The 27430-nt window shown below is 48.4% G+C and overlaps 1 protein-coding gene and 4 non-coding genes across 5 annotated transcripts; 2 read left to right on the top strand and 3 right to left on the bottom strand.

Moving 5' to 3' along the window:
• Nucleotides 1-2110: 2110 nt before the first annotated feature.
• trnan-guu (transfer RNA asparagine (anticodon GUU)) lies at nt 2111-2184 on the top strand. The gene has a single exon. It is a non-coding gene; the product is annotated as a tRNA-Asn (tRNA).
• A 1054-nt stretch (nt 2185-3238) lies between these two features.
• trnaa-cgc (transfer RNA alanine (anticodon CGC)) lies at nt 3239-3310 on the bottom strand. The gene has a single exon. It is a non-coding gene; the product is annotated as a tRNA-Ala (tRNA).
• Nucleotides 3311-3690: 380 nt separating this feature from the next.
• Nucleotides 3691-3850, bottom strand: LOC127584455 (U1 spliceosomal RNA). The gene has a single exon (XR_007958387.1). It is a non-coding gene; the product is annotated as a U1 spliceosomal RNA (small nuclear RNA).
• Nucleotides 3851-14871: 11021 nt separating this feature from the next.
• Nucleotides 14872-16640, bottom strand: LOC127584266 (ferritin heavy chain, oocyte isoform-like). Its single transcript, XM_052040914.1, has 4 exons — nt 16539-16640; nt 15599-15745; nt 15268-15393; nt 14872-15015 (listed from the first exon to the last, which is right to left on the bottom strand). The coding sequence occupies exons 1-4, from the start codon at nt 16638-16640 to the stop codon at nt 14872-14874; spliced, it is 519 nt and encodes a 172-aa protein (XP_051896874.1).
• A 7653-nt stretch (nt 16641-24293) lies between these two features.
• Nucleotides 24294-24367, top strand: trnan-guu (transfer RNA asparagine (anticodon GUU)). The gene has a single exon. It is a non-coding gene; the product is annotated as a tRNA-Asn (tRNA).
• Nucleotides 24368-27430: the final 3063 nt, after the last annotated feature.

Genomic DNA, 27430 nt, shown 5'->3' with positions numbered 1-27430 from the left:
CTACAGTGCAGATATGTATTAATCGTGTCGCAATTCTCAACATTATCCTTTTTTCTTCTTATCGCTGCCTGTTCTGCTCAACCTACCTGTCCATTCCAGCGATGCACTGGCGGAATTCCCAGAAACAATGTGCTTAAATTGGGCTGGAATCAGAACAACGGGAGCTATGAAGCCGAACTTGGGATTTAGCAAAGCATTCGACTCGGTTCTAAGGAGCAGAACTGATCAGAAATGCAAAATCCTGCAGGGTGAAAACCAAGGGGAGATTGGATCAAGGACTTCTTTCAGTGACATAATAACAAGTTACACTTCTTTAAGACTGGGTTGCACGCAGTGGGATCCATAGAGTTCAGTGTAATGTCCCATATGGTTTTCTACAAATACCAGCCATTTAGAATTTAAACGTACAATCCGTTATTTGGAGCTTTGCAGGTGATATCGCATCTACAGTAAATTTCATACCGGACACAGTGGCGAGTAAGAGAGATATCAACATTCTGGTGTGTGGCAATAAACGTGTGCAATTGAAGTACCTTCCACAACTGTGTGAGTTAAGTCATTTGGAGAGTGCAAACATACTAAAGGAATATACAGTTCCCAGCAGAACAGGGAAGTCCAGAGCAGAGGAAAGTTGCTTTACCCAAAGGTTTCACGTCGGGTAGATAACGAAATTAGTTGTTATCTGCATTCACTGACTGTGCTGTTGTTTAAAACAACAGGCCGGTCCAAGTCAAATGGCAACAAAATAATAATTAGACACAGCGGTCCAATAAACCGTGCAAAATTCTTACACCTGTACCGCAGCGAGCATGCGGTATGCTGGGGAGTTTTAGAGGAGGTTGACGTTGAAAGTATGGTGTTCAGTAGATAATATCGGATGGCTAGATGTATTATGTTGAGCTGAATGTCGGGGGGGGGGGGGGTCAAATGTGACTCAGATGTACAGAACTCCAACAGGGGTTCAGATAATAGAAATGGGATTTGGTTGCCCATACGGAGAGGCTGAAACGAAGAGGACACAAATGTGAATAAATTGAATCGAAAACACTTTAGGCGAAAAATAATTATTTCCATAAAAAGAAACAGCGCAATGAGTTTGATATGAAACTCCTTCAATCATTGGTGGAGGGCGAATCATCGGCCGACTTTAAGATATTTGGAGTTGATGAGCCACAAAGGGCAGGACTACCGATCCACGATTGAACTAAATTTCCTGAATGAGACAGATTTGATTGGGTAAATATATTCCCGTTATGCAACATATCCGGGGTTCAACCATCACAGTGTGGAATGAGGCCGTTTTCAGGGCACCTGTGATAAAATACCTTCTGAGCGAAAAGTGGAAGTTTCAGGGGAGTTCTGTTGGAATTCTGTGTCATTCTGTGTGTGTGTGGCGCAAAGTGCAATGAGGACGAATGGCATGAAAAGGCAAGACTGAAAGGAAAGGGCTGCGAGAGATGATGGCAGCCATATAGGTATATCATCGAAATTAACTGAGGACGATGTCACGACGTGTTTGGTCAGTCAAGTATGACGAATGTATTGTTTGCTTGTTAGACGTCCTTTTCACACACGGTGGGTTTCATTGTATTTCCCAGAATTTGCGTCTGCTTCAGGGAATGACCACTTAAACTAGAACTTATTGAATAAAATGCATTTAATCAATGGAATAGATTGACGTTGTGAATGCTTTGACACCACAATTCTGCAGCTGAGTTCGATGCAGAGCGAGAGTGCACAGATACTACTCTGATATACTTCCAACTGTATACTTGAATTAACTTTATACCTTACTTGTATCGTGACTGGGTAGTCCACAGCACAGATCAATTTATCATTGATATTATTTGCTTTGAGCTTCTAGAAGTTAATCACGTTTCCCCAAAACTATCTTCTTCATCTGGTGACCTGAAACGTTACCTCTGTTTCTCTCTCTTCACAGACGCTGCCCGACCCGCTGAGTGTTTCCACGATTTTCTGTTTCATATTGTCCGTGATTCCCTGATTCAAACCATTGATGTAGGTTGTAAAACGCCGGGTCCTAGCAGCGGTCCCTGGTCACCGCCTCCCAACCCGGGAACGGTCCATCTATTCCCGCTTCCTTCAAGGTGTCTCTGTGGCGCAATCGGTCAGCGCGTTCGGCTGTTAACCGAAAGGTTGGTGGTTCGAGCCCACACAGGGACGCTGGCGATGCGGCAGCTTTTGCTGTGCGTGTCATTGTCAGCTGGGTAACACTGCGCTGTCCGGAGGCGGGCGCTCCCTGCTGCTGCCTCACTGGGCTGAGTGGGAGCCCTCCCTGCGGGGTCTCACGTCCGGAGTCCGGATTTTCCTCTTCCCTTTCACCGGGATGTGCGAGTTTCATAAAGCAACAACCCTGGAGCTTACTGGGTCTAATGTTGTGCTTCATTTGTTTGTTTTCTGGGCCTTCATCATTCAGTGAGAGTCTGAATAATATCTGACGTTATCCAGAGGGAGGTGAAAAGATGGAACAGGGAGGTTAATTTGGATGATCTACCATGAACGTACTGAAAGAGGGAGCCAACACGAGGGGCAGAATGGACTGAGCCAGTTGTTATCATTTATGTTTCAATGGCAATGATTGATGCCGAGCGGGAGAAACACGGGGGCCTCGGGGCAGGGTGTGGTGGAGAGGGGTTGGGGCGAATCTAGAATTACATTCAACTTGTTCTGACCTTATCCCCCCATGCCCTTTGTTGCCTGTGGCAACGGAGACGTTCAGAGTTTAGAATGGGACTGATGTTCCCGCCCGTCTCGTCAATTCTATCGCCTACGCCTCTCCAAATGACATTTCATTCTCCTGATCTTCTACCTGCACAATATGTTGTCCGCTCGGACCACAGACCTGCGATATGCCCCGCCGAGGCTTTGCACCTGAGCCGGCAAGGACGAGGTGCTGACTCTCCCACATGATACGATTCTGTGGTTATCCCGCCTCTGCCCCGAGCCCAGCGCTTCATTCAGGCACAAAGTGACCGTTCGTCATTCTCAGGGATACTTTCTCCTCACTCCGTGTCCTTGCCAGTAAGGTTCAGATCCCGAAACTGAATCAATAATAGGATGATACTGACCAAAGAGGGGGATGTCTGGGAGATGGCCGAAAGATTGGTAGTGATTTATCCCTGTTAGATGTCACTTTCCCAGCACCTCTGGAGCTCGGGGCGGCATCGCGTTTCACAACGAATTTCCCCGCATTGTTCAACATTCAAGATCACCAGCGTGGAGATGCCTGGAATTGAACCCGGGACTTCATACATGCGAAGCATGCGCTCTCCCACTGAGCTACATCCCCGATACTAGGGAGCAGTTTCTGACGGACAAGCGACTGCAGATGCTGGAATCTGGAGCAAAAACAATCTGCTGGAGGAATTTAGCGGCCGAGCGGCATCTATGAGAGGAAAGGAATTGTCGACGTTTTGTGTCGAAACCCTGCATCAGGACTGGGGTGGGGTCTTGATGCGGGGATTTGACTGGAAACGTCGACAATTCCTTTCCCACCCAGCTGCTGCTGGACCCGCTGAGTTCTTGCGGCAGATTGTTTGTTGTGGTAGCTTCTGAAGCAAGATTACCCCCTACCCCCTCCCCTCGCAGCGGCCCCCTTGTTTCTCCCTCTGGGAATGAGGGGGATAAGGTCAGAGCAAGTTGAATGTAATTCTAGATTTGACTGAAGATCAGGGAGAGCGGGAACACAGTCCCCACCACCACACATTTTACAGTCGAGTGTCCCACATTTGGGACATGACAGGCGTCAGCACACCCGGAGTGCAGTGGGCGAGCCTCAGCCCGGGAGAACAGCCTTGTGATCCCCGTCACTGCCCTGCCAGGTCAGTACACTGGACCCTGCGGCACCCCGCTACTCTCCACCTGCCACTGGCTGGTCCAGCCGCCTTGCTCTGGGAATGACAGCCGCTGTTAATTCGCCGACCGTCATATCCGGAACACGGAACACACAGGGGAATATAAACAGAATGACCGACAGCAGGGCCGCAGTAACAGGGTCAATGAAATCATGTCAAACATAGTCATTGCTGAAATGTCGGGAAAGAGGTGTCCAACCGGGAGAGAGCACAGACAGCACAGGGATAGTGACCGGATGGGGAAGGAGGTAAGGAACAGGGAAAGGAAGACAGAGAGACAGGGGAAGAAAGACAGAAGGGAAATGTCAGGAAAGAAAGAGAAGTCAGCGAGGATAAAGAAACGTCAAATAAAACTGACAGAAGGGACGGCGGGACATTCACAGCGCAGCCACATCACACAGTGTTTACCCAACAGCAGAGCGGCGCAGCGGGAGCTGAACAGCAATTTACCTCGTCGTAAACAGCAATTTACCAATGAAGAGAAATCTAAATTTCCTACACAGAACACAAAAGATGGGAAACAAAAAAAGAAGATCCGGGCAGTTCAGCCAAAAAAATGAGGTATTCCCGTTGGTCAGAGGGAGTGACAGAAGCCCTAAATGGAAAGGAGAGAGTGCGGGGGATAATCATCAGGGTGTTTTCTGAGGTGGCCGCTTCACACAGCCGTCTGCCTTTTACCTCTCCCTCACTGATCCCATTTCCTTTTCCTTCCCACAAGGAGATACTTCAATCAACTCTTATGTTCCCTCCTCCCGAGGTCAAGGAGCAGAGCAGCCGCTCTGTTTCTCATACACCAGGTACGTTACGGAGCACAGAGACACCGACCGCTCATCAGTTCCACAGTGTCAGACAGCACAGACATTCAGTCCCACACTGAGCCCAAGGCGCAGGCACACATTTCCAATACAACAGTTGTAGGAGTGAACGTGGCCCCTTAAAGATCACGAAGATAAACCACCTGTGGAACCAGAGGATATGGGAGAGGTCCTGAACACATTTCTCATTTTTATTCACCGTGGAAAAGGACATGATGCAGGGAACTCGGGACAGAGATGTTTTGGGGAGAGACCGCATGACAGTGGAGGAAGTGCTGGAGGTCCAAAAATGCACAAAGGTAGATAAAGCCCTGAGGCCTGACCAAGTGTATCTGGAGCATTGTGGGGAGGTAGGGAAGACATTTTGTGGCCCCCTGTAGAGATACTTGTGTCATCGATAGTCACGGGTGAGGGGCCGGAAGACTGGATGGTGGTCTTGTTGTGCTGTAATTTAAGAAGGGCTGCAAGGAAAAGCCTGGGAGCTGCAGACTGGTGGGGCTAACGTCAGTGGTGGGATAGTTATTGGAGGGGGTTCTGAGAGACAGGATCTACCTGCATTGGGAAAGGCAAAAACTAATTATGGAATTAGTGGGAATTATGTCCCTCGAACTTGGTCGAGCTTTTTTTAAAGAGGACCAAGATGACAGATGAGGGAAGTGCGGTAGATGTCGTCTACATGGACTTCAGCAATGCCTTTGACAATGTCCCGCATGGTTGGCTGGTCTGGAAAGTTCAATCACATGGGATCCAGGGCAAGCTTAATGGTAGGGGACAAAGTGTCGTTTTTCAGCCTGGAGGCCTGTGACCAGAGGTGCATTATAGAGATCAGTGCTGGGTCTGTTATTTATATCGTGACTATTTATGTGAAAGATTTGGATGAGACTGTAGGTGGCATGGTCAGTGTTTGCAAAGGATACTAAACTGGGTGGGAAGGTGGACAGTGCAGACATTTATCTAAGATTATAATGGGATCCTGATCAACTAAGTCAGTGGGCCTAGGAAGTGCAGATATATGCGAGATTTTGCATCTGGGTAAGACAAACCAGGGCAAGACTGACACCGTCAGTGGTCGGGCCCTGGGAGTGTTGTAGAACGGAGAGACCTAGTGGTGCAGGTACTTAATTCCTTCAGAGTGGCAACACAGGTAGACAGGGTGGTGTAGAAGGCATTTAACAGACTTGCCTTCATCGGGCAGAATATTGGGTACCAGAACTGGGACATCATGTTACAACTGTACAGCCCATTGGGAAAGCTACATTTGGAGCACCGCGTACAGTTCTCGTTGTCCTGCTGTCAGATGGAGGTCATTCAACTGGAGAGGGTGCAAAAGAGATTTGAGGATGGTCCCGGTAGTAGTGGTTTGGGTGATAAGGAGAGATTGCATGGGCGAAGATTTATTTCCTTGGAACGTACGTAAACTTAGAGAGGTTATAAAACCATGATGGACATAGGTCAGGTGAATAGCCAATGTCTTTTCCCCAAGGGAGGGAGTCCAACACCAGAGGCGCAGGTTTGAAGTGAGAGAGGAAATGTTTAAAAGAGACCTGGAGGCAGGTTTATCGCACATAACGTGGTGCGTGTATGGAACGAGCTGCGCGAAGAGGTGGTACAGGCGGGTACCGTTACAGTATTTAAAAGGCATTTCGACAGCTCCATGGAGATGAAAGGTTTACAGGGATGTGGGCCAAATGCAGGCAAATGGGAACAGTTCAGGAAGGCCACTTGGTCGGCGTGGACGGGTTGGGATGATGGGCCTGTTTCCGTGCTGTATAAATCTGTGACTCTGTCTGCTGGTGTTCCAGAGCTGGGGGGAAGTGTCAGCAGTGAGAAGGTTGCAGAGAGGGTTTGGGGTGTAGACAGGATAAGTGAATGGGTGAGGACGGGGCAGATGGAACAGAATGTGGGGAAATGTGAGCTCATCCACTCCCAGAGGAAACACGGAAAAGGAGAAAACTTTTTCCATAGGGACAGAGTGAAATGTTCAGAGGGACCTGGGTGTCCTTGTAAACAAACCACTGAAAGTGACAATGCAGGGACAGCAGGTAATTAGGGAGGCCAACAGGGTTTTGTCCTGTGATGTAGAAGGATTGGAGAGAAGGAGTAGAGATGTCTCACTGGGATTATATAGGGCCCTGGTGACAGCGCACTTTGAACATTGTGTCCAGGTCTGGTCACACTATTTCAGGAAGGATCTACCTGCGATAGAAGAAATGAAGTGACTGTTCCCCACACTGACTGGACTGGTTCCAGGGAGGGCAGGTCCCCTGTGTGAGGGGACAGTGAGTGGGCTGGGCCTGTATTCTCTGGGGTTAAGGAGAAGAAGGGGAGATCCAATGGAGACTTGCAGAATTGTTGGAGGGTATGACAGACCGGATACAGGGAAGGTGTTTCTGCTGTCTGAGGGGTCTGTAGTGAAGTGTTACAGTCTCCGAATGAGGAGTTGGACATCCAAAGACAAAGTCCAGACCCTGCTTCCTTATCAGAGGATGGTTTACCTTGATGTTCTTGACGTGTGGACTGTGGAGACCCAGGTTTCAGTATATTCAGTGCTGAGACAGATAGTTTCTGGGAGATATTTAGTCATCCATGTGAGGAAGTAAAGGGTTAAGAAATTGTGACCGTACATATTATACACATAACCAATGTAAAAATACCACGCCCGCAAGCTATTACTCAATACCAGGTGGTTTACCTTAAAACAATAAATGTGAGGTTTGTCTTAAGACAATGAGTGTGAGGTTTGATTTTAACAATGAGTGTGATGGTTGTCATTGAACCTTCAGCTTCCCAATTGAAATTGGAGTAGCCGCATTGTTTAAGCGTGTGAGAAGGACTGTATAAATTAATGTCTGCCCTCCGATAAAGACTCTACATGAGAGTTTGAGGAGAGCTCCCCCGCAGTATACTGCTAATAAAGGCGCTTTCATAGAATTAATCCCTGGTACCGTGTGATTTTTGAAGCAGGCAGGAGTGGGAACTTAAATTGGGATAATAATTTGGCGAGCCAGCCAGGAGTCCAAGACGAGGTTTCGGAAGCGGCGTGAGCGATCGAAAGGGATAACTACTACCTGAGACGGAAGGGCCCACAAGGTAAGATTCACCTTGATCCCTCTCAGGGATTCGGACACCTGATCGATCTCTTCGTTTATCGAAAATCCTCTGACGGACTCTTCGCGAACACGTCTGAGTGCCACATGTAAGAGGAGGTTAGAGTCCTCCAGATAAAGTATCTGAGTTTCGAGTCCTCGGACTACTAATAGTAAGGGGTTCGAGTCCCCAGTTTTGGGTTTGGCGATCGAGTCCCCAGTTTTGGGTTTTAAGGTTGTGAATTTTTTTTGAAGTTTTTGAGATCAGTTCTCCAGTACTACCACCTTGCCTGAGACTGGTTCTTAAGAGGCGAAATCCCCCAAGGGAAGGTCAGGAGCCTGAAGTGGGTGAAGGAAAGAGACCGATCTTATAGATAATTGTAGCGATCTGCACCTTGCGTTCGAGAAAAAAAACGGGGCGAACACTCGACAAGTCTGGGTCAAATACCCCACTATCTAAATTATGTAAAAACGACCTGAAAAATGAGAATAATTTCCGTAAATTATCGGCACGCCTCTATAAGAAATTGGAAAATGAAATATGGCCATTGGGGGGAACTTGGGATGTGGATAAGTGTCTAAAGGCAGAAAAGGCGATTTGGGAACGCAATACAGGACAAAAATGGAAAATATTAATGTCTACTTAGAGAAAAACGGCCGAAGACCTGACAAATGGACCTAAACAGAGTAGCTGGGAACATAATGCACGTAGAAGGGAGAGGGAAGAGGCAGACCAGGGAAGGAAGGAAAAACGTAGGAATAAAAATGGAGAAAGTAAGGATAAAGTGGAGGTACCTCCCGACATGTCTGACGTGCCCCTGTTGTTCCAAAGTAATGATACGGACGAAAATGAGGAGGATTGGATGGTCCGACCCACAGCCCCTATCTACACCCCAATCGCACTGCCGGCCCTATATAAAGTAACTAGTCCGCAAACCGTTCCGCTCTCACCACCAACGACTGCTAGCTAAGTCCCGACCCAAGGACCATTCCATGACCCTATTGCGTCCCGAACTAGAAATCAGCTTAGACGGAGAGGAGGGGACAGACCTTCAGTAGATCCTCAGTCGGACACCGATTATGACTCCGATTCTACCGCTGATAATGACGACCCGAAAGATCCCGACCAGCCACCTATGTTGAATGAGGTAAAGGGAGCCAAGGCTAAAAGACAGTGCCCCAATAAAACTGTTCCCAATCCCGATGCAGCCCAGGCGAGCGCTAATCCTACGATCCAAATATCCCTTGGAAACCTCGGGAGATGTGCCTAATCATGAGTCAGGCGTCCAATCTTAAAACCCATCCGGAGGATATTATAGATTATGTGATTGGGACAATTCAGATGTTCCAGGCCACACCCCAAGAATTTTCCAGTCTCTGTTGTATGGCCCTTACAACTAATGAGGCGGAAAGTTGGAAAAAACACCATGCGGATTGGGCAATCTTCCAAGCGGCCGTCAGGCCTCAGGACCAGGCAGCAACAATTAGAACTGACCTTCGCAAAACCCTCCAACAGCCTATTTGTTGTCCCAATGTTAAGTTCCCACTCCTGTTATTAACCCGATTTTGAAGTCCTACTTCCGTCTGCTGTAAATCACACAGTGCCACAGGGTAATTCAAACGCGTTTATTTAGAAATATATCGCTAGGGAGAAACCTCCTTACTCTCAGGCAGAGTCCGCGGCGGGGTTCTCCGAGGTACAGAGGGGGCAGACAGTAATTTATACAAACATTGTCACGCACACTTTAATGAGTCAGGCGCCGGAGTTCTTGGTTGAGTTGAAACGGACAAAGGGCTACTGCAGATGGACAAAAGAAGCCTCACACCCCAGGTTCAGCTAATCGTTTTGCAATCGGGTGAGACAAAGGCAGGTATCACCTTCATTATTTCCCGTAAAGATTGACCATCATCTCCGTAGTCAAACATAATGGAAATCTAATTAATTTCCAGACACAGCAATTACCACACAGCACCCAGCCCAGAAACCAATGGTGTGGCTGTTCTGGCCTGAAGGACACTTTTTAAATCAGTATTTCGAGCAGCCATAATTCTCATCTGTCTTAAGATATGAATTTGGTTATAGTTTATTAATCCTGCACCTCCTCACTGTCTGATGCAAAGTCACACAGTTTCATAGATTAATTCTGCTAAAACACGTTTATTCGCAGTATACTGCGGGAGAATTCTCCTCAAACTCTCATGCAGAGTCTTTAGCGGAGATCTCCACAGTCCAAAGCAGCAGACAGTGATTTATACAGATATTGTCACGCACACTTAACTAATTCGGCTCTCCGAGTTTCTGTCAGGCCTCAGAAAACCAAAGACGGACATTGCACCTATTGTCCAACATAATTGAGTTATAATCAAGATATTCAAAGACAGGTGTCAAGCTTCCTCCGGTCTGTTTATTACACCCACTGCCCTTATCGTCTGGTGTATTGGCCTGCCACCAAGGTCCCGGACACTGCAATTATCACTTAGCTTGAGTCAGTAACTTGCCTGCTCTTGCTTGCAAGTTATTTTTCTATCAGCTATATGTATAGTTACAGTTGTTTAACCCTTTACTTCCTCATATTGACATAACTAAAGTTTTAGCCCTCCTACTACAATGTATTCCTGAGGGAGTGGCGTCAGCTATCCTCACTAATAACATGAACGGGCCTGACCATACGCGACAGGCCATGAGGAGGGCTCTGGTCTACTTCTGGAGTAACGGGCGATTGGAAAGCCACAAGGGTAAAACAGGAAATGGTCCAAAGACCCCCTCGGCCCCGACCTGCCTTCCCCGAAAAAAAGGATATCAAGTGGAACGGCAGTTTTGTATTCCAGGATGGGTTGACCGGTCTGGTAAAGGGTACACAATACACCTCAACGGCCCAAAGGCCCAATGTACATACCTCCTTACGCGCCACCACTACCCCCTCGTGGTTTAGCCCCCAAGGACCCAGGGGGCCCAACAAACTGCGCCAGCGAGCGGCAGGTTGACATGATGCTACCATTGTGGGGCAACTGACCATTGGCAGCGGAAGTGCTCCCACCGCCAACGGCAGGCCAGACCCCCCGGTAAATGACAACCTTTCTCAACAAGCAACCCGTTTGCCGCCTGACTACTGCGGGAAGTAACCACTCCATGTACCCTGCCCTCACCGATAACCCGGACGATGAAATTTCTGCAGACAATGGCTACCTAATGTGGCCCTCCTTCCTAAGTACCTCACACCTCTGGCTTCAAGCCAGTCTGTGGGACCTTTCGAACTTACAGAGGAACAAAATGATGTCTATGACAAGCTCAAACAGACCCTTGCCTGCGCCCGGCCCTGAGACGCCATCGATCTGATCGCCCATTTCAGCTTTTTGTGAATGTTCTGGAGGACTGTACTACAGCCGTCCTTACTCAAACCCATGGGGATAGAAAAAAAACCAGTGACTATTATTCTACTCGGTTGGACCCAGTTGCAAGGGGACTTCCGCCGTGCTCACAGATGCTTCCAGCGATCTACATCCTGGTAACAGCAGCCTCCAATATAACCCTGCAACAGTCATTGTTGTTTATTCCTCCCATACCGTAACGGCACTCCTGATATCCCATCAGACGCAACACCTTACCCAGGCCGCTTAAACAGATATGAGGTTGCGCTCCTGAATAACCCACTCCTCACTTTTGCATACTGCACCACCATTAACCCTGCCACCTATCGAGAGGCCCCATCTGATGATCTTGAAGATCCACCACATGACTGTTTAATGCGAAACCACTTTTTGACTACATCCCGTCCGGACCTTTCGGATATGGCCTTCAAGTCAGCAGACTTAAACCTGTATGTCGACGGCAGTTCCTCCTTTTTCTGAACAGGCAACCAAAGAGCAGAACTCTTTGCCCTGACCCGAGCTAGTATTTTAGCCAAGGACAAAGTAGATCTTTACTGATTCCCGCTATGATTTTGGAGTCGCCCATGATTTTGGCCAAGTGTGGACGCACAAGGGATCTCTGACCTCTACAGGTAGCCCCATACAGAATGCGTCTTATGTGAAGAACCTCCTCCAGGCCATCCTCCTCCCTAACAAATTGGCCATCATTAAATGATCAGCTCACCTCTCAGACGCCTCCCTGGTAACACAGGGCAAGAACAGGGCAGATACAGAGGCCAAATTGGCAGCACACCAGGGGTTGAATATCGTTTCGACTGCGGAACAACAGGCGGTTGCTTGTAACCCAACAATAACAACGCCGGGCACCCCAGACATGGTCACTGTGCAGCACTTACAGGGGGACGCCCCTGACTCAGAAAAACAAGTATGGAAGGCGCACGGGTGTACGCACTCTGCGCCACATGGCCTTTGAACTACTCCAGTCGGTCAAGTATGTATACTGGATTCCTTGTTACCAATGCTTATTGACTGCCTACATTCTGACACCCACCTTGGCAAGGAGGGAACGAGTAACATTTCACTATGTACCTGGTGGCACCCAGATTGGAAGAAGCAGCACAAAGCAAAATACGATCGTGTTTGATATGCCAACAAACCAATGCTGGGAAAAGGGCGAGGTGCACCCCCCGGCAAAACCGCTTGTCAGGTGACCATTTTGAATGTATACAAATTGACTTTATTGAATTACCACGTGTACATTGCTATAAGCACTGTGTTCTTTTTTTTATTGTTGATGCATCTCGTAGATGGATTGAAGCTTTTCCAAACACCAACATTAAGGCCTCAACGGTAGTGAAGTTATTGCTTACAGAGATCATACCAAGGTTTGGGGTACCCCAACGGATAAGTTCTGACAACGGCCCCCACTTCATAGGGAAAATAAATATACCGAACAACAGTTCCATTGCACCTACCACCCTCAGGCAGCGGGTATAGCATAATCAGTGGAAGGTCTTTTTGACGCCACACCAAGTTGGAGCCCCAAGTCTCTCTTAATATTCAGAAACAAAGTGTATTGAGCAGAAGGGAACGGGAGGGTGTTGCCGGGTAAATTTTTGCAAAGAACAATAGCAGATCCTAGTAGGACAACGAGAAACTAGTCTTTCCTCCACTGCTTTGACGGTGGATGGGTTTGTGGGACAGCGATCATACGACACACGATATCATGTGCCACCACTACCTGTATAGAGAGAATATGTGAATTTAGGGGAGGATGGTTTAGGTGTGTGTGTGTGCCACACTAGGTGTGTTAAATTACTTGCAGCGGAACAATGGGTTTGTGGGGAAGGGACCGGAACCCATGTGAAATTGTCTAATGTCTTTATGGAATGGCTAACCAGGGGAAATTACCTGAAACATTATTGAAGGAATGTTGCTGTAATCTCTTGGTATTTTCAGATGCCCAGTTCACAGCAAACAAGTAATGTAACCTGTTGCCGGGCCAAGGAAGGTATGTGTTCCTTTCCAATGGTACTTTTTACTACTGCCACCCCCACTCTGCCAGACTGGCTTGCAATAGGAACGATTGGGCCAGTCACGGTCCCCTGCCCCCAGAAGGCTCATGTCCAACGAAGACTTGTAGCGTGGTCTGTGAAGAATGAAAGGATCATGTTATGATGGGCTCCCCCTTATTGTCATTGGGCTATGGGTTTCTGAGTATTGTCTCTCTCTCTGGGGGGTTCGTCAGGAACTACAGCCTCAAAAAAATGGAACTACCTTATTTGTGGACTGGCCGTGCTGGGAAACAGTACCATAAAGGGCCTGGAGACAGTGAACCAGGAAATGGCGGAACATCGACTTTATGCCCAATAGACCCGGTGTGCTGTGCACTACCAGTTGGCTCAGCAAGGAGGAGTATGTGCCATAGTAGGGGACAAATGTGTCACCAATGTTAGGGATGAGTCCTACAACATTTACCATGCCATTCAGGACATTCAGAAGCAAGTAGATAGCTTCAGGCAGGGACTTTCAGGAGGGTAGGGTTAGATGAGGTGGTTACTAGGAGGATCATGGACATCATACCTGCTGCATGGAGCAGTGGTGTTAATCGTTATTATTATGGTATGCTGTGTGGTGCTGACCTGTTTAAATACTTGCTGCAAGGTCCTTATAAATAAGCTCTCGGCCCCTTACTCGGCACCCCTCTAGGTCATCATGATATGATAAAAGGGGGGAATGAAGAAGGAAAAGGTTAAGAGATTGTGACAATACATGCAACTAATGAAAACAGGTAGCATGAAAGCCTTTGACTCAAGACCATGTGGTAATTACTGTGTCCGGAACTTGATTGTAAACCAATTGTACTAAACAACGAGTGTGATGTCGGTCTTTGAATCTCAGGCGCCTGATCGAAACTTGTGGAGTCGCATTCATTAAGTGTGCGTGACAATGACTGTATAAATTAACGTCTGCCCCTTTGTGTTGCGGAGACCTCCGATAACGACTCTCAACAAGTGATGACGAGGCTTCTCCCTGGCAATATACTGCTAATAAACGCGTTTTAACGGAATTAATCCGTGGCACTGTGTGATTTTGCAGCAGGCAGGAGTGTGAATTTAAAATTGGGATAACGTGTGTACCCATTTCGGGGTTTGTGTGTGTGTGTGTGTGTGTGTGTGTGTGTGTGTGTGTGTGTGTGTGTGTGTGTGTGTGTGCGTGCGCGTGCGCGCGTGTGTGTGTGTGTGTTTTACCCCTGTTGCGATTTTCCCACGCTCGCTATAAACTGTGCGCGTGTGTATTATGCCCGTTGCCTTTTCCCTGCGTTTGTCTTTGTAAATAAAATCCTTACTTACCGGACTGTGTTCAGAGTCCTTCACTTTCGAGACCTTGAAATTGTCCCACAACAGCTGGCGATACTGAAGTTAGGGTTGTGAAAATTTTAATTCTTCATTAATTAATAGGCCGTGCTCCCCACTTTTATCGCTCAGATAGCTTCACATCTAAAAGTAGTTGACCCTCAACTGTCTTATTATGCCACGACTCAGGATATTAGAAATAAATGTTCGCTGTTATTGCCTGCAATTCTAATCCTGGATTGTTTGTTGAAAGAATTGTACAACCGATTTAACAGTTCATACAGTTTTATTTCCAGATTTGAATATCTCAAAGCACAAGGAAACAGGAACAACCTGGTCATTCCCCATTACAATGGGAGGCATTTTCAATTTATCGAGAACTGCCGATTCTCCAAGACACTCCAAGACCATTCTCAGGGGCTCCTCGTCTCTTCAGGTTGGTGATGTGATCTCCAAGCCTCTTGGTCATCTTTACTTGCTCATTTAAGTAGTGTTTATCCAGGAAATCACACAGCTGGAAATAAAGTTGGAGAGTCAGTTACCTCCCGGATAAGATGTTATGGAGCTCCCAAATCCATTTGAATTTTTAATTTCTGATTGATGTTTAGTCAATGATGCAGAGACAGTTAAGCAAATTGTCTTCTCTTCCCCACCCACATCCTCCTCCTCTTGCCAACGGGAATGCAAAGCTGACGATGACCTCTGACGTAGATGGTTCAATAGGGAATAATGGATAATACATGCGTTCACCCAACCAACAACCTACATGAGGGTCAGCGTGATGAGTGGCGGATTTGTGCAGATCCAGCAGGCACTGGTTAACGTCCTTCTCCATCTGCAGAGCTCTCTGCATCGCCGCCAGACCGTTGGTCCACTCATCCTGCTCTGGCTTCTGAAAGCAAAGGCAGCACAGATCACGTGGAACACTAGCAACAAGCTGGAAAGCAACCAGAACTGCATAGCATAGGGAAACAGACTGGTACAGGAGAATTGAAATCATGCAACTAGTCAGTTGAAACACTCAAATTCAACCGATGTATTTGTTGTACAACTTCAATACTAAACGGGAAGACAGACGATTCCTTAGGCAACCAGACCTTGATGTCCGCCAGCAAGATCCGGCCTCCCCGCCGATTCTGGAATTCCATCAGTTTCTCAGCCTGTTCCGGTCCCTCATGTCCCCGCTTCCTGAATAACTCGGCAAAGTGACGCAGGACAACGTCATCCCGGTCAAAGTACGAGGACTGGAAATAAATTTACTGATCTTACTTCAAGTTTGCATCATGATACAAAACCTTAATGTATTGTTAAAGGTTTGAAAGAATCACGGCCATACAGAATGGTTTCCCTCAATGGGCAGGGAGGAGGACAGGGAGAAACAATGACCGGGATTTTCTCCAGGGAAGTGAAGCTAAACATGCAACATGGACAAATTGCGGTACCGACATCCAATCACTATATTTGGTCAAGGCAAAGCAAATTTCTCCCAATACCAGGAGTTCTCGCAAGACACTGGCCCTTCAGATAGTCAGTGGAACAGCGGAGAAAGGTTCAGTCACAGGGTTGTGTAGAAATGGATTGCTGCACTTCCGTCTTTGCAGGTAGTTACCGGAACTGCTCTGGGAAGTAGAAACGATACTGGAGAAAGGCAACATTTAAAAATAAAATGAATTTAACCATGGAAGCAAAGACATTTCATTACAGCATCTTCACGAAGTAATGCAGTTCCATGGTTAGAAAAGGAAAAAAAAAAGAACAACCGATTGAAACTTGCCCCCTACCTGAAGCTGCTCAGCACGCAATCTCTTTCCACTTCAGATACAAACCAAGGTAGAACTTGAGCTGGCTTTATATGAGGAAGTATTGAGTGCAGCTACTGCAAAGATGGGAGGTCATTAACACAACAAGTTCTCATTGGGTAATGAGGACCTCGGGTGTGTAATACAAAAGCTCCCACGCCTCTCTTCCAGTGAGGAAGAGAAATGCAGGTCATGCACTTCACCGCACCGCAGAAATTCCAAGGAATGAAAGACTCACCATGGACATATAAACACAGGAGGAATTGAGCTCTCTGTTGATCTGCTTGTGGACACCATCCTCGCAGACCTGGTGGTAGTTCTGACACACTTGGTAATCCATAATCACCGTCTCTTCACGATGAAACAGGCCAACTCAGACTGACCCTGCATTGTGCTCATTACCTTGCATCTATGTTCCTGGGAGCAGCCTGATTGGTGTAACCCGAGCTCACCAATTATGACTGGTTGTTATAAGTAACCATTCAGCCATTCATCATGAATCCAAACACCAATGAACAAGAGAGGTGAAAGAGCAGAATATGGAGAGACGCAGAGCCAATCAGGACATGAAGTGTTGAGAAACTGTCCTCAGTGATGTCACCTCACTGCTTGTGGCCCAATTTAACTTCCCCACAGCTGAGGATGACTTCATGTTCAAGTATCTCCAGATCACTGCTTAATAAAGAATAATAGATTCCGTTATTTGCAGTTATTTTCCCAAACCTAAACAAGGCTATCACATGAGGGTAACTGTCAGCGGTGAAACTTCACCCAGAGCACTTGATTGTTCAAATAAATCAGTTGTTCTCCTGCGAATGTTCAGAGCACCCTTTGAAGAGTGGAACGGAAACTCTCTGCCCTGGGTGGCGTGAATGGATCTCTTTCCATTCCTCTCACTTTCTACAAATGAAATGATTTTGCCATGAGCACCCTCATGCGCCCAGCTACCTCTGTCTTTTCGTTTGTTTCGTGGAACAGTCGTTGCTCCAAACCTATTCTGGCACCACAGCTCAACTCTTTCTCCTTCTCATCGATAACTGGGTCAGTGCAAATTCCTGCAGTGCAGAAATCTTCAGTGTTTTCACCTTTGTTCCTAATTTCCACTCTGCTCTCAATTTCACTTGATCCATTTCCGACAGCTCGCTCCCAGCATATCCTTCTCCTCAACTTCTGCCATCTCCAGCGGGATCCCACCGCTAGTTCACATCGTTCACGTTCACACCAACTCACCATTTCACGTCATGCGTCCGTGATAATAAATCTTTTTGATCTTCCCCTCCCCCCTCCCCCCTCCACTTCCCACAGGGATCGCTCTCCGCGTGACTCCCTTGTCCACTCCCCGATTTCCAGGCACTTATCCCTGCATCTGCCTATTTTCACCCCTCACATGGATCCACCTATCACCCGCCAGCTCTTGCTCCACCCCGACCCCTCATCTTCATACACTGATTATCTCCCCTCTTTCCAGTCCTGATGATGGGTATCACCCGATAATATCGACTGTCCATTTCCCTCCATAGATGCGGCCTAACCAACTGAGTTCCTCCAGCACGTTTTTGTGTTGTTCTAGATTTCCAGCACTGCAGTCTCTTTTGTGCAACCTCTCTCTAATTTCTGAATCTCTCTGTCTCCACCTGAGGACACCAGCTATCCACTTATAACAATGCCCACTGTCTCATGCAGCTACGTGAACGACATCTCCTCCTATCCCGTCTCCTGTAAAGATGCCGTCGCGTTCTCTCAATGTCACTGTCGCTGCAGCATCTGTTCTGAAGATAAGGCGTTCTGACCCAGAACTGAAATTACCTCGTTTCTCATGGTCCGTGTCCCGTCTGCTGGAGATGGGATTCCTCACTCGTATTTTGCCCATCGCTGCATGTCTGCTGTCACATCCCTCCAGCCCGAGAGAGAACAGAGATCAGAGCTCCACTGGTCTACCTGTCACCCCACCGACTTTCCCTTTCGGTATATCATCTTTCGCCATTTCTGAGGAAGGCGAGGATCCCATCGCCAGTCGCACTCCACCCCACCCCGACCCCTCTGAATTGCGCAGCGATCGCGTTCTTCTCCCAACCGCTCTCCTTTCGTCTACCCCATCCGTTCCTTCCTCCTCTTCCAAGCCGTCCTCTCATCGCACCCCCTTCTTCCTCTCTCTCCGTTCACCGCTCCGCCTCTCGTGTTTCACCTCTTTCTCCTCTCACCCGTTCTCCTCATCCCCTTTCCTCTCCCTCCCTCCTACGTCAGCCCCTCCTCTCTCGCTCCCTCCCTCTCATGCCCTCTGCTCTTACCCTCCTCTAGTGTCACATTCTCCTTTCTGACACACTTCCTCTCTGGCCCCTCCTCTCCACTCACCCCGCCCGCCTCCCTCCTTTCTGTTCTCCCTCTTCTCTGTCCCCTCCTCTGCCAAGCCACCACTGTCTTCCCTCCTCTCTGTCGGAACTCCTCTCTGTCCCGCTCCTCCCCTCGGCCAAGAGTCTTCTTTCTGTTCTGCCCTCCAGTCTTGATTAGGGTTAGGGTGAAGGGAGACATTTATGGCATTTATAGATTAATAAGTTGCCAGTACAATTGTATGAAAACTATTGATGGAGCCGCTCACTGACAAAGATCAGTGCTGTGTGAGTGAAGATACCGGCCGTGTTTCCACACGGACAATGCTGAGGTAATGCCGAGGACTATGGTGTATGTGTGTTAAATCGTCCCTCTCTTTCCAACAGAGGCAATGGTGTTGTTACAATGTGTTTAGTCAAGCGAATGTAAAAAAAAGTGCAATGGCTTGTGTCCAACCGTGTCACTGGAGTTCAATTCTCTGTATAAATTAGACCCTATTGGAGAAGGTCAGCTCAGGTTACCTGTCCGAGCTGAGGATTCTGTAGCAACAGAAATCACAGCTTCTCACTGAAAGAGGATATCCAGTAATCTGGCGGATAGCAGCAATGTACTATCCTGTTCTTTCAGCCGTTGGAGTTCCCGGTAAACCGCTGTCTCAGCTGCCGTAGGTGAAAATCGATGTCTAATACCAATGCTAAGTTTAGTTTGTCTCGCTGCGTGTTTACACAGCCCCCTGTCCAGTCCCTGAATTTCAAAGAATGGAATGGAGGCACAAGAGACTTTGGATTCCGGGATCTGGAGCAAAAAAACGCAAACTGCGGGAGGAACTCAGCGACAAGCGCAGCTGGTAGATCAGAACGTTCTGGGATCGGGTGTCTGGGTTAGGGTCAGGAATCAATGAATTCAATGAAATACTCGCCGTCAGCGATGATATTGTGCTTAATTGTTATCTATGTTGTAATGTATGGTTCTATTGTACCGGTATCTTTCCCCGCCGCAGACGTCTGACTACCGCATCGGGCTGGCTGCTGCCCGTTGAAATCCCCTCCTCTGTCTCCCTGTGATTCATTCCGTGGGAGACGACATGGCCGGCCATGAGATTCTGTCAGGCCGCACTTGTATCTGTTGGGATCGGCCGTGCTTCTGTTGTAAAACTAAATGGATGGCAGATGTTGGAATGTGAAACTACAGCGAGAAATGCTGGATGCCTTTAGCCCGGCAAGCAGCGTGTATGGAAAGAGAAACCTGATATCGGTTCGGATCGGGGCCGCTCACAGAACAGTTCTGCAGAAAGGTCTCTGTCCAGACACGGTATCTGGTTTCTCTTTCCACAGATGACATTTGCCGGACTGAGAGCCTCCAGAATTTCCTGATTTGTTCCTTCCTTCTGTTGATGTGTCGCTGACAAGGAGCGCCAGGGAAGTTGGTGATTGGTGAATGGAGCACTGCCGCCATCTACCGGCCGCGTTTATCCATTCCATTCACCAGGAGGCGCGGACGGCGACAGAAAAGCTCATCCGTCCTCTTTTGCTTCTGACGAAACACATACCCAGATGATATGTCCCTGCTACCTGAAATTTCCGTCAACAGTAAGTAATCAGGAACCACCGCGCGATGCAGTTACGAGGTTCAATTGTCAGCGGATCCCGTCAAACTGCTCCTTTGGCTCGGGCACTGATCAGTAATTCCTCGACTTCCCTTCTTCTCTCTTCCAGTGAACTTGGTGGCGATTGTGATCCTGTCCCGGGGAAAGTGCGGTCTCTCAAAATGTGTCACTCGCTACCTGGTGGGAATGGCAGCAGCCTATCTCTTGGCCGTTATCTCGGACATGCACTGAGGTGGACTGTTCTGATTTATTTTCCGCGATCATTCCTCCGCATCACTCCCGTGTGCAGTCTCGGTCTGTGGCTGATGTTTGCAAGCACCGTCGGCTCCAGCTGGCTTTCACCTTGGATCGATTTGTGGCCGTTTGTTGTGAGAAGCTGAAGACAAAATATTGCACCGAGAGAACGGCGGCTGTGGTTATAGGGCCAGTGAGTGCGCTGGGCTGTTCAGAGCGTGTCCCCTGGTACTTCACCGTCCAACCTTCGTGCATAATTGATCATGTACCCCGGGATTTTCTCGGTAAACGAGTTACTATACATCCCCCACATGGGCTGCATTTGAGATGTTTCACCGCATTTTAGCCCCTTGCGTCCCGTTCTTTCTGATTTTGCTGCTCAATGTTCTGACGGTCAGACGGATTTTAGCGGCCAGTAGAATCCGCAGGGGGCTCCGGGACCGCAGCAATGGAGAGAATGACAAGGACACAGAGATGGAGAACCAAAGGAAATCCATCGTTTTACTCTTCAATTTAACCGGCAGTTTCATACTGTTGTGGGTAACACAGGTGGGGTTTTATATCTATCGGCGAATGTCAAAGATTTACAATTGTTCTTCCACCCACCGATCCCCGTTATATCACAAGCCACACATCGGGAATGCTGCAGCTTCTCAGTTCCTGCACCAACAAGTGTATTTACGCCGTTACTCACAGCAAATGCCGCGAGGAGCTGAAGAACGCGGTAAAATACCCGCTGAATCGGAATGTGAAAATAATTAAATCATAGGAAGAAATTGGATGAAATAGCGTGATTAAATCTACCTGCTCCCGACCCTCCATCTCCCCCCCCCCCCCACCAACACCAATGAAAGTGGAAATTACGTTACATGTTAAAGCTGACAATGTTTTATGGATACACCACAGAGACATCTTATCCGGATGCGTCCCGGTTTGGTCTGGCATCTACTCTGCCCAAGAGCGCAAGCATCGGCAGTCCATTTAAAAACCAGCCTCCCCTCCATGGACTCTATCTAGACTTCTCCCTTCCTCCGTAGAGCGGCCAACATAATCAAAGATCCCTCCCAGCCCCACCTCGGTCATTCTCTCTTCTCTCTCTTCCTCTGGGCAGCAGATACAACAGATGGAAAACACGCACCGCCAGGGTCAGGGTCAGCTTCTGTCCTACTGTTATAAGCCATTGAAGTGACCTCTTCGGCGATAAAGATGAACTCTTAATTTCATATTCCACGTCGTTGTGACCCTTTCACCTCATTGTCACCCTGCACTGCATTTTCTTTGTAACTATAACACCATAGTCTGCACTATGTTGTTGCTTTTCCTTTGTACTACCGAAATGTACTGATGTTTTGCAATGATCTATATGGGTGGCATGCAAAACGATGTTTTCATTGTCTCTTTTTCCTGTGACGAAAATAAACCAATTATAATTACAATTCCAACTGTGAACAGATATTTAAACCAGCTGTTTGTAGCTGATCCCGAAGTCACCCCCGGCCTCACCATCCCAGAGATATCCCGTTTGCCTCATACACCCTTCCCCATCTCACATCTGATCCTGCACCAGCTGGTTACCTCTGCTTCCCGGTTATGACGCAGAATGTCCGCCCTGAAGCTTATCCCTGTTTACCTTTCTGCACATGCTGCCTGATCTGTTGAATGCCTCCAGTATTTTAGACTTTCTTTACTTTCTTCTGCTCCTTTATATCGTCCTTTCCGCCTTCTGCCTCTCTGTCTGTCTTGTCTCTCTCTCGTTGTCTGTCCGCCTGTCTTTCTGCCCGCCGTCCATCGGTCTGTGTCTCTCCCCGACTGCCTTTTATCCTCGCTTTCTCCCTCTCCCTCCCCATCTGTCCACATTCCATAGCTCTCTCGCTTTCCCTTCCTGTAACTGACCCTGATACCTCCTTCTCCTTGCTGTTTAGTCAAAGATATCTCACGTATTTAGCGGCATTTGCAACGTGCAATTGCAATCATTGAATTAACTTCCATGAACAGGATTAAACTGTTGTCTAAATGTTGATAAACCACCATTACATCTCCCTGCAGCTTCCTCTGTTTCAGAGAACAAATAACCCCACTTTTTCAATTCTTTCCCACAGCTGGAATGTCCCAGAGCTGGAAATATCCCAATAAATCTCTTCCTCCGTCACTGCAATCTCAGCTGTTGTGTAATAGGCCCATGGTCATAGAGTCACCGAGCACAGAAACAGCCTTTCAGCACCCTGGGTCCACATTTCAATCACCCATTTACTCCGATCCCATTTTATTCTCCCCACATTCGCAGCAACCCTTCCCCATATTCTTCTACTCACTGACACACGAGGAGCATTTTACGGTGCCAATCCCCCTACCGACCACATGTCCTTGGAAATACTCTCGGGTGCAGTGATCCTGCTTACTGATGAAAGTCAACGAATTATCTGCAGCCGATATGGACAAGATGGGCCGAATGGCCTGCTCCTGAGTTGTAACACTAAAGCAGAACGTGCTGGAAATACTGAGCAGGCCAAGCTGCATCTGTGGGAAGAGAAAGAGAGCCACCGTTTCAGATCAAACGCCCCGCGTCAGAATTGAAAAGGGGACAACAATGTAGAGAGGGACTTGACCTGAAACGTTAACTCCGTTTCCCTCCCCACGGACGCGCCTGGTCTGCTCACCGTGTCAGCATGTCTGTTTTATTTTATATATCCACCATATGTTCTATTTTCACTTACGCTTCGATATAAAATTCGACCATTTGCTCCGGACCAGAACCTGTGGGCCCAGAGTGTGTGAGGAGCACCTCTCATTCAGTCAACTTCGGAGAATGTCGGCCCACGCTGCTGCTCTCCTCACAGGACAGACCCGGTGAACCTTTGCTGCACTCCCTCGGTCACAGGTGTATCCTCCCACAGGTAGGGGCCGGACTTGTACACAGGAGGCCGTGATTCTTTGGATCTCCCTATCTCAGAGGTGTTGGAAGCAGAGACGTGAACATTTTTGAAGGCCGACGTGGATACGTGGTCAATCAGCAAGGGGTCACCGGGAAGGCAGGAATGTGGAGTTGAGTATCCAATCAGATTAACCGTGACCTCACTGAATGGCGGAGCAGACGTGAGTGGCCGAGTAGCCTACTCCTGTTCCAGATTCCCATGTCCGTATATTACAGGTGCCGTCTCCCCAGGGCCCTGCTTAATTCCAGTGAGACATGCTTGCTTCGAGACCCAAACCCCCTGCAATAAAGATCAACATACCGTTTGCCTTCCCACTTGCTCACCAACCCTGCATGTTAATGTTCAGTGTTTGGAGCCCAAGGACACGCGGATTCCTCGGGACACCAACACCGTTCAATCACTCACCGTGAAATAAAATCATTTTCCACGCCACCACGTTCCACATTATATTCCACGCCGTGTCTTCACCCGTTCCCTTCGCCGATCGCTGTCCCACTGAATCCTCTCCGCATCCTCTTCACCACCCACGCTGACACCCAGTTTTGTGTCATCAGCAAACCTGGATACATTGTCCGTGAAAGACAAACAAACTGCAGCTGCTGTGAATCTAAAGCAAGAGCAGAAAAAGCTGAAGGGGCAACATCTGTGAAAAGAGGAACAAAGGTAACGTTTTAGTTTGAAGATCCTTCACTTTCCGATCTGAAACGTTTACTCTGTTTTTCTCTCCACAGAGGATGTCCGACTCGCTGAGGGTTCCACTATTTTTTTCTTGTGTATTTTATTGTCCGTGACTCCCTGATGAAAACCATTGACGCAGATTGTGAAAAGCCGGGACCCTGGTCACCGCCTCCCAACCCGGGCACGGCCCGTTTATTCCCTCCTCCTTCAGGGCGTCTCTGTGGTGCAATCGGTCAGCGCGTTCGGCTGTTAACCGAAAGGTTGGTGGTTCGAGCTCACCCGGGGAAGCTGGCGATGTATAACTCTGTGACTCTGAGTCTGCTGGTGTTACAGAGCTGGGGGGAAGTGTCAGCAGTGAGAAGGTTGCAGAGAGGGTTTGGGGTGTAGACAGGATAAGTGAATGGGTGAGGACGGGGCAGATGGAACAGAATGTGGGGAAATATGAGCTCATCCACTCCCAGAGGAAACACGGAAAAGGAGAGAACTTTTTCCATGGGGACAGAGTGAAATGTTCAGAGGGACCTGGGTGTCCTTGTAAACAAACCACTGGCAGTGACCATGCAGGGACAGCAGGTCATTAGGGTGGCCGACAGGATTTCCTCCTGTGATGCAGGAGGATTGGAGAGCAGGAGTAGAGATGTCTCACTGGGATTATATGGGGCCCTGGTGAGAGCGCACCTTGAACATTGTGTCCGGGTCTGGTCACACTACCTCAGGAAGGATCTACCTGCAATAGAGGGAGTGCAGTGCCTGTTCCCCACACTGACTGGACTGGTTCCAGGGAGGGCAGGTCCCCTGTGTGAGGGAACAGTGAGTGAGCTGGGCCTGTATTCTCTGGGGTTAAGGAGAAGAAGGGGAGATCCAATGGAGACTTGCAGAATTGTTGGAGGGTGTGACAGACTGGATACAGGGAGGGTGTTTCTGCTGTCTGAGGGGTCTGCAGTGAAGGGTCACAGTCTCAGAATGAGGGGTTGGACCTTCAAGGACAAAGTCCAGAAGCTGCTTCATTCATCAGAGGAGGGTTCACCTTAATATTCTTGACGTGTGGACTGTGGAGACCCAGGTTTCAGTATATTCATGGCTGAGACTGATAGTTTCTGGGAGATATTTAGTCACCAGGGAGTCGCTGTACCTGCGGGTAGTGCAGGAGGGTGGTGCTGAGGTCAAAGACCAGCCGTGACCTCATTGACCGGTGGAGCAGACACGAGGGGCTGAATGAGAACATAAGGAACAGGAGCAGGAGGAGTTGGAGAGAGTGACGGATCAGAGGGAAGAAACATTGTTCAGCACCTTTACACACAGAGAATTCAGCGGCCCTGATAAACACCTCCCGGGCTGTTCAGAGCAGCGTGGGTGGAAATATAGACCCTGCCCATCATTTCCCAGCCCTCTCTAGCTACAGGTGGGGTGCCGGAGGACTGGAAGGCTGCTGACGTGGTATCTGTGGTTACAGAGGGAGACAGGGACGGACTGAGTTATTACAGGCCCATCACCTTCACAGCAGTGCTGGGGGAATTACTGGGGCGAGTTCTGAGGGACGGCAGGAATCACCACTGAGAACGGCACAGGATGGGATTCTTGGATTTTGAATGGGCTTGCCCATGGAAGGTAGACCGTGGTGGTCGACGGGGCTTATTCTGGTGGGTGGTCTATTTTCGCAGATGATACAAAGGTTGGTGGCATTGTGGGTAGTTTTGAAGATTGCCAAAGGATACAGCAGGATATCGATCAGTTGCAGATGTGGGCGGATAATCAGCAGCTGAATTTTAATGCAGCCAAATGTGTGGTGTTGCACTTTGGGAGATCAAATGTAAAGGGACAGTACACAGTTACTGCAGGAACCTTAACAGTGTTGGTGTACAGCGTGATCTTGGGGTCCAAGTCCATTGCTCCCTGAGAATGGCTGCACAGGTTGATCGGGTAGTAAAGAATGTGTATGGAATGTACCTTTATTGGTCGATGCACTGAGTTCAAGAGTCAGGAATTTATGTTGCAGCTGTATAAAGCTCTGGTTAGGCTGCATCTGGAGCTCATCTTTCAGTTCTGCTCACCCCATTACAGGAAGAATGAGAGACTTTGGAGACGGTGTGGAAGAGGTTGGCCAGGGCGCTGCCTGGATGAAATGGCATGCGCTACATTGGTAAATTGGTTTATTATTGTCACATGTACTGAGGTATGGTGAACAATCAACAGAGGCTGAGGGGAGACCTCAGAATAGCTTATAAGGTTATGAGTGGCAGAGATAGGGTAGACAGCCAGTAGCTTTATCCCAGGGCCGAAATGTCTAATACCAAAGGGCATCTGTTTAAAATGAGAGGGAGTAAGTTTAAAGGAGAAGTGTGGGACATTTTATTTTACACAGAGAGTGGTGGGTGCCTGGAATGTGCTGTCAGGGGTGGGGGTGAAGGCAGATACGATACAGACATTGAAGAGGGTCTTGGATGGGGACATGAATGGAGGGACATGGGAATTGTGTGGGGAGAAGGGTTTAGTTTACGTAGGCATTTAATTGCGTTTAATTACATCGGCACAACGTTGTGGGCTGTAGGTCCTCTCCTGTGCTGTACAGTTCTATGTTCTATGGGCACAGAATGATTCTCGAGGACAGTCAGTCACACTGTGAGATGGGAAGGTTGGAAGTGGTTTGGTTATTTTTCAGGAGAGTTGATGAGGAGAGTGTACATGATGTGGTTCACATGGATGTCAGCAAGGTGTTGGACAAGTCCCACGGGGAAGGTCGATCCCATGGGATCCAAGGCAAAGTGACGTCGGATGCCAGACTATGTGAATGACAGGAAGTGAGGAGAACTGTTGACAAGGGCTCAGTGCCTGAAGGTTGCCTGCAGTGGGACTCCCTGGGGACCAGGGCCAGGGCCCTTGAGTTTGATGGGAAAGGACGACTCTGCTGTTGGTGTGATGAGCTGATGGAGGAGTTTGCAGAGGTTACAATAATTGGCCGTGTGGCTGACAGTGAGGAGGGAAGCTGAAGGCTGCAGGAAGATATCAGTGGGCTGGGCAGGTGGGCAGACAGGGGGCAAATGGAATTTAATCTGGGGAAGTGAGATGATGCAGGTGGGAAGCCCAAGCACGGCCGGGGACACACAGTACATGGGGGGAGGATTTGGAGAAGTGTGGAGGAGCAGAGGAACCCTGGGGAGCATGTGGACAGGTCCCTGAAGGTAGGGGGACAGGTGGGTCTATGGGTTAAGGAGGCAGATGGGAGATTTGCCTTTGTTGACTGAAGGCACAGAATGCCAGAGGGAGCTCTGCTGGAGCTGTAGAAACACAAGTTGGGCCACAGCTGGAGCGCTGTGTCCAGTCTTGGTCACCACCCCACAGGGTCACACAGAC

This window comes from Pristis pectinata, chromosome 29, assembly GCF_009764475.1.
Source record: "Pristis pectinata isolate sPriPec2 chromosome 29, sPriPec2.1.pri, whole genome shotgun sequence".
Classification (NCBI taxonomy): Eukaryota; Metazoa; Chordata; class Chondrichthyes; order Rhinopristiformes; family Pristidae; genus Pristis; species Pristis pectinata.
Note: the sequence above shows the minus strand (reverse complement) of the source record. Positions and strands in the feature narration are given on the sequence as shown.

Excerpts from the sequence above, each read along its gene's own strand:
- LOC127584266 (XM_052040914.1), bottom strand. The coding sequence starts at position 16,640 with ATGGATTACCAAGTGTGTCAGAACTACCACCAGGTCTGCGAGGATGGT. Across the intron at positions 15,746-16,538 it reads CCTGTGTTTATATGTCCATG|TCCTCGTACTTTGACCGGGA; the intron begins GTGAGTCTTTCA and ends ATTTATTTCCAG. Across the intron at positions 15,394-15,598 it reads TCTTGCTGGCGGACATCAAG|AAGCCAGAGCAGGATGAGTG; the intron begins GTCTGGTTGCCT and ends CTTTGCTTTCAG.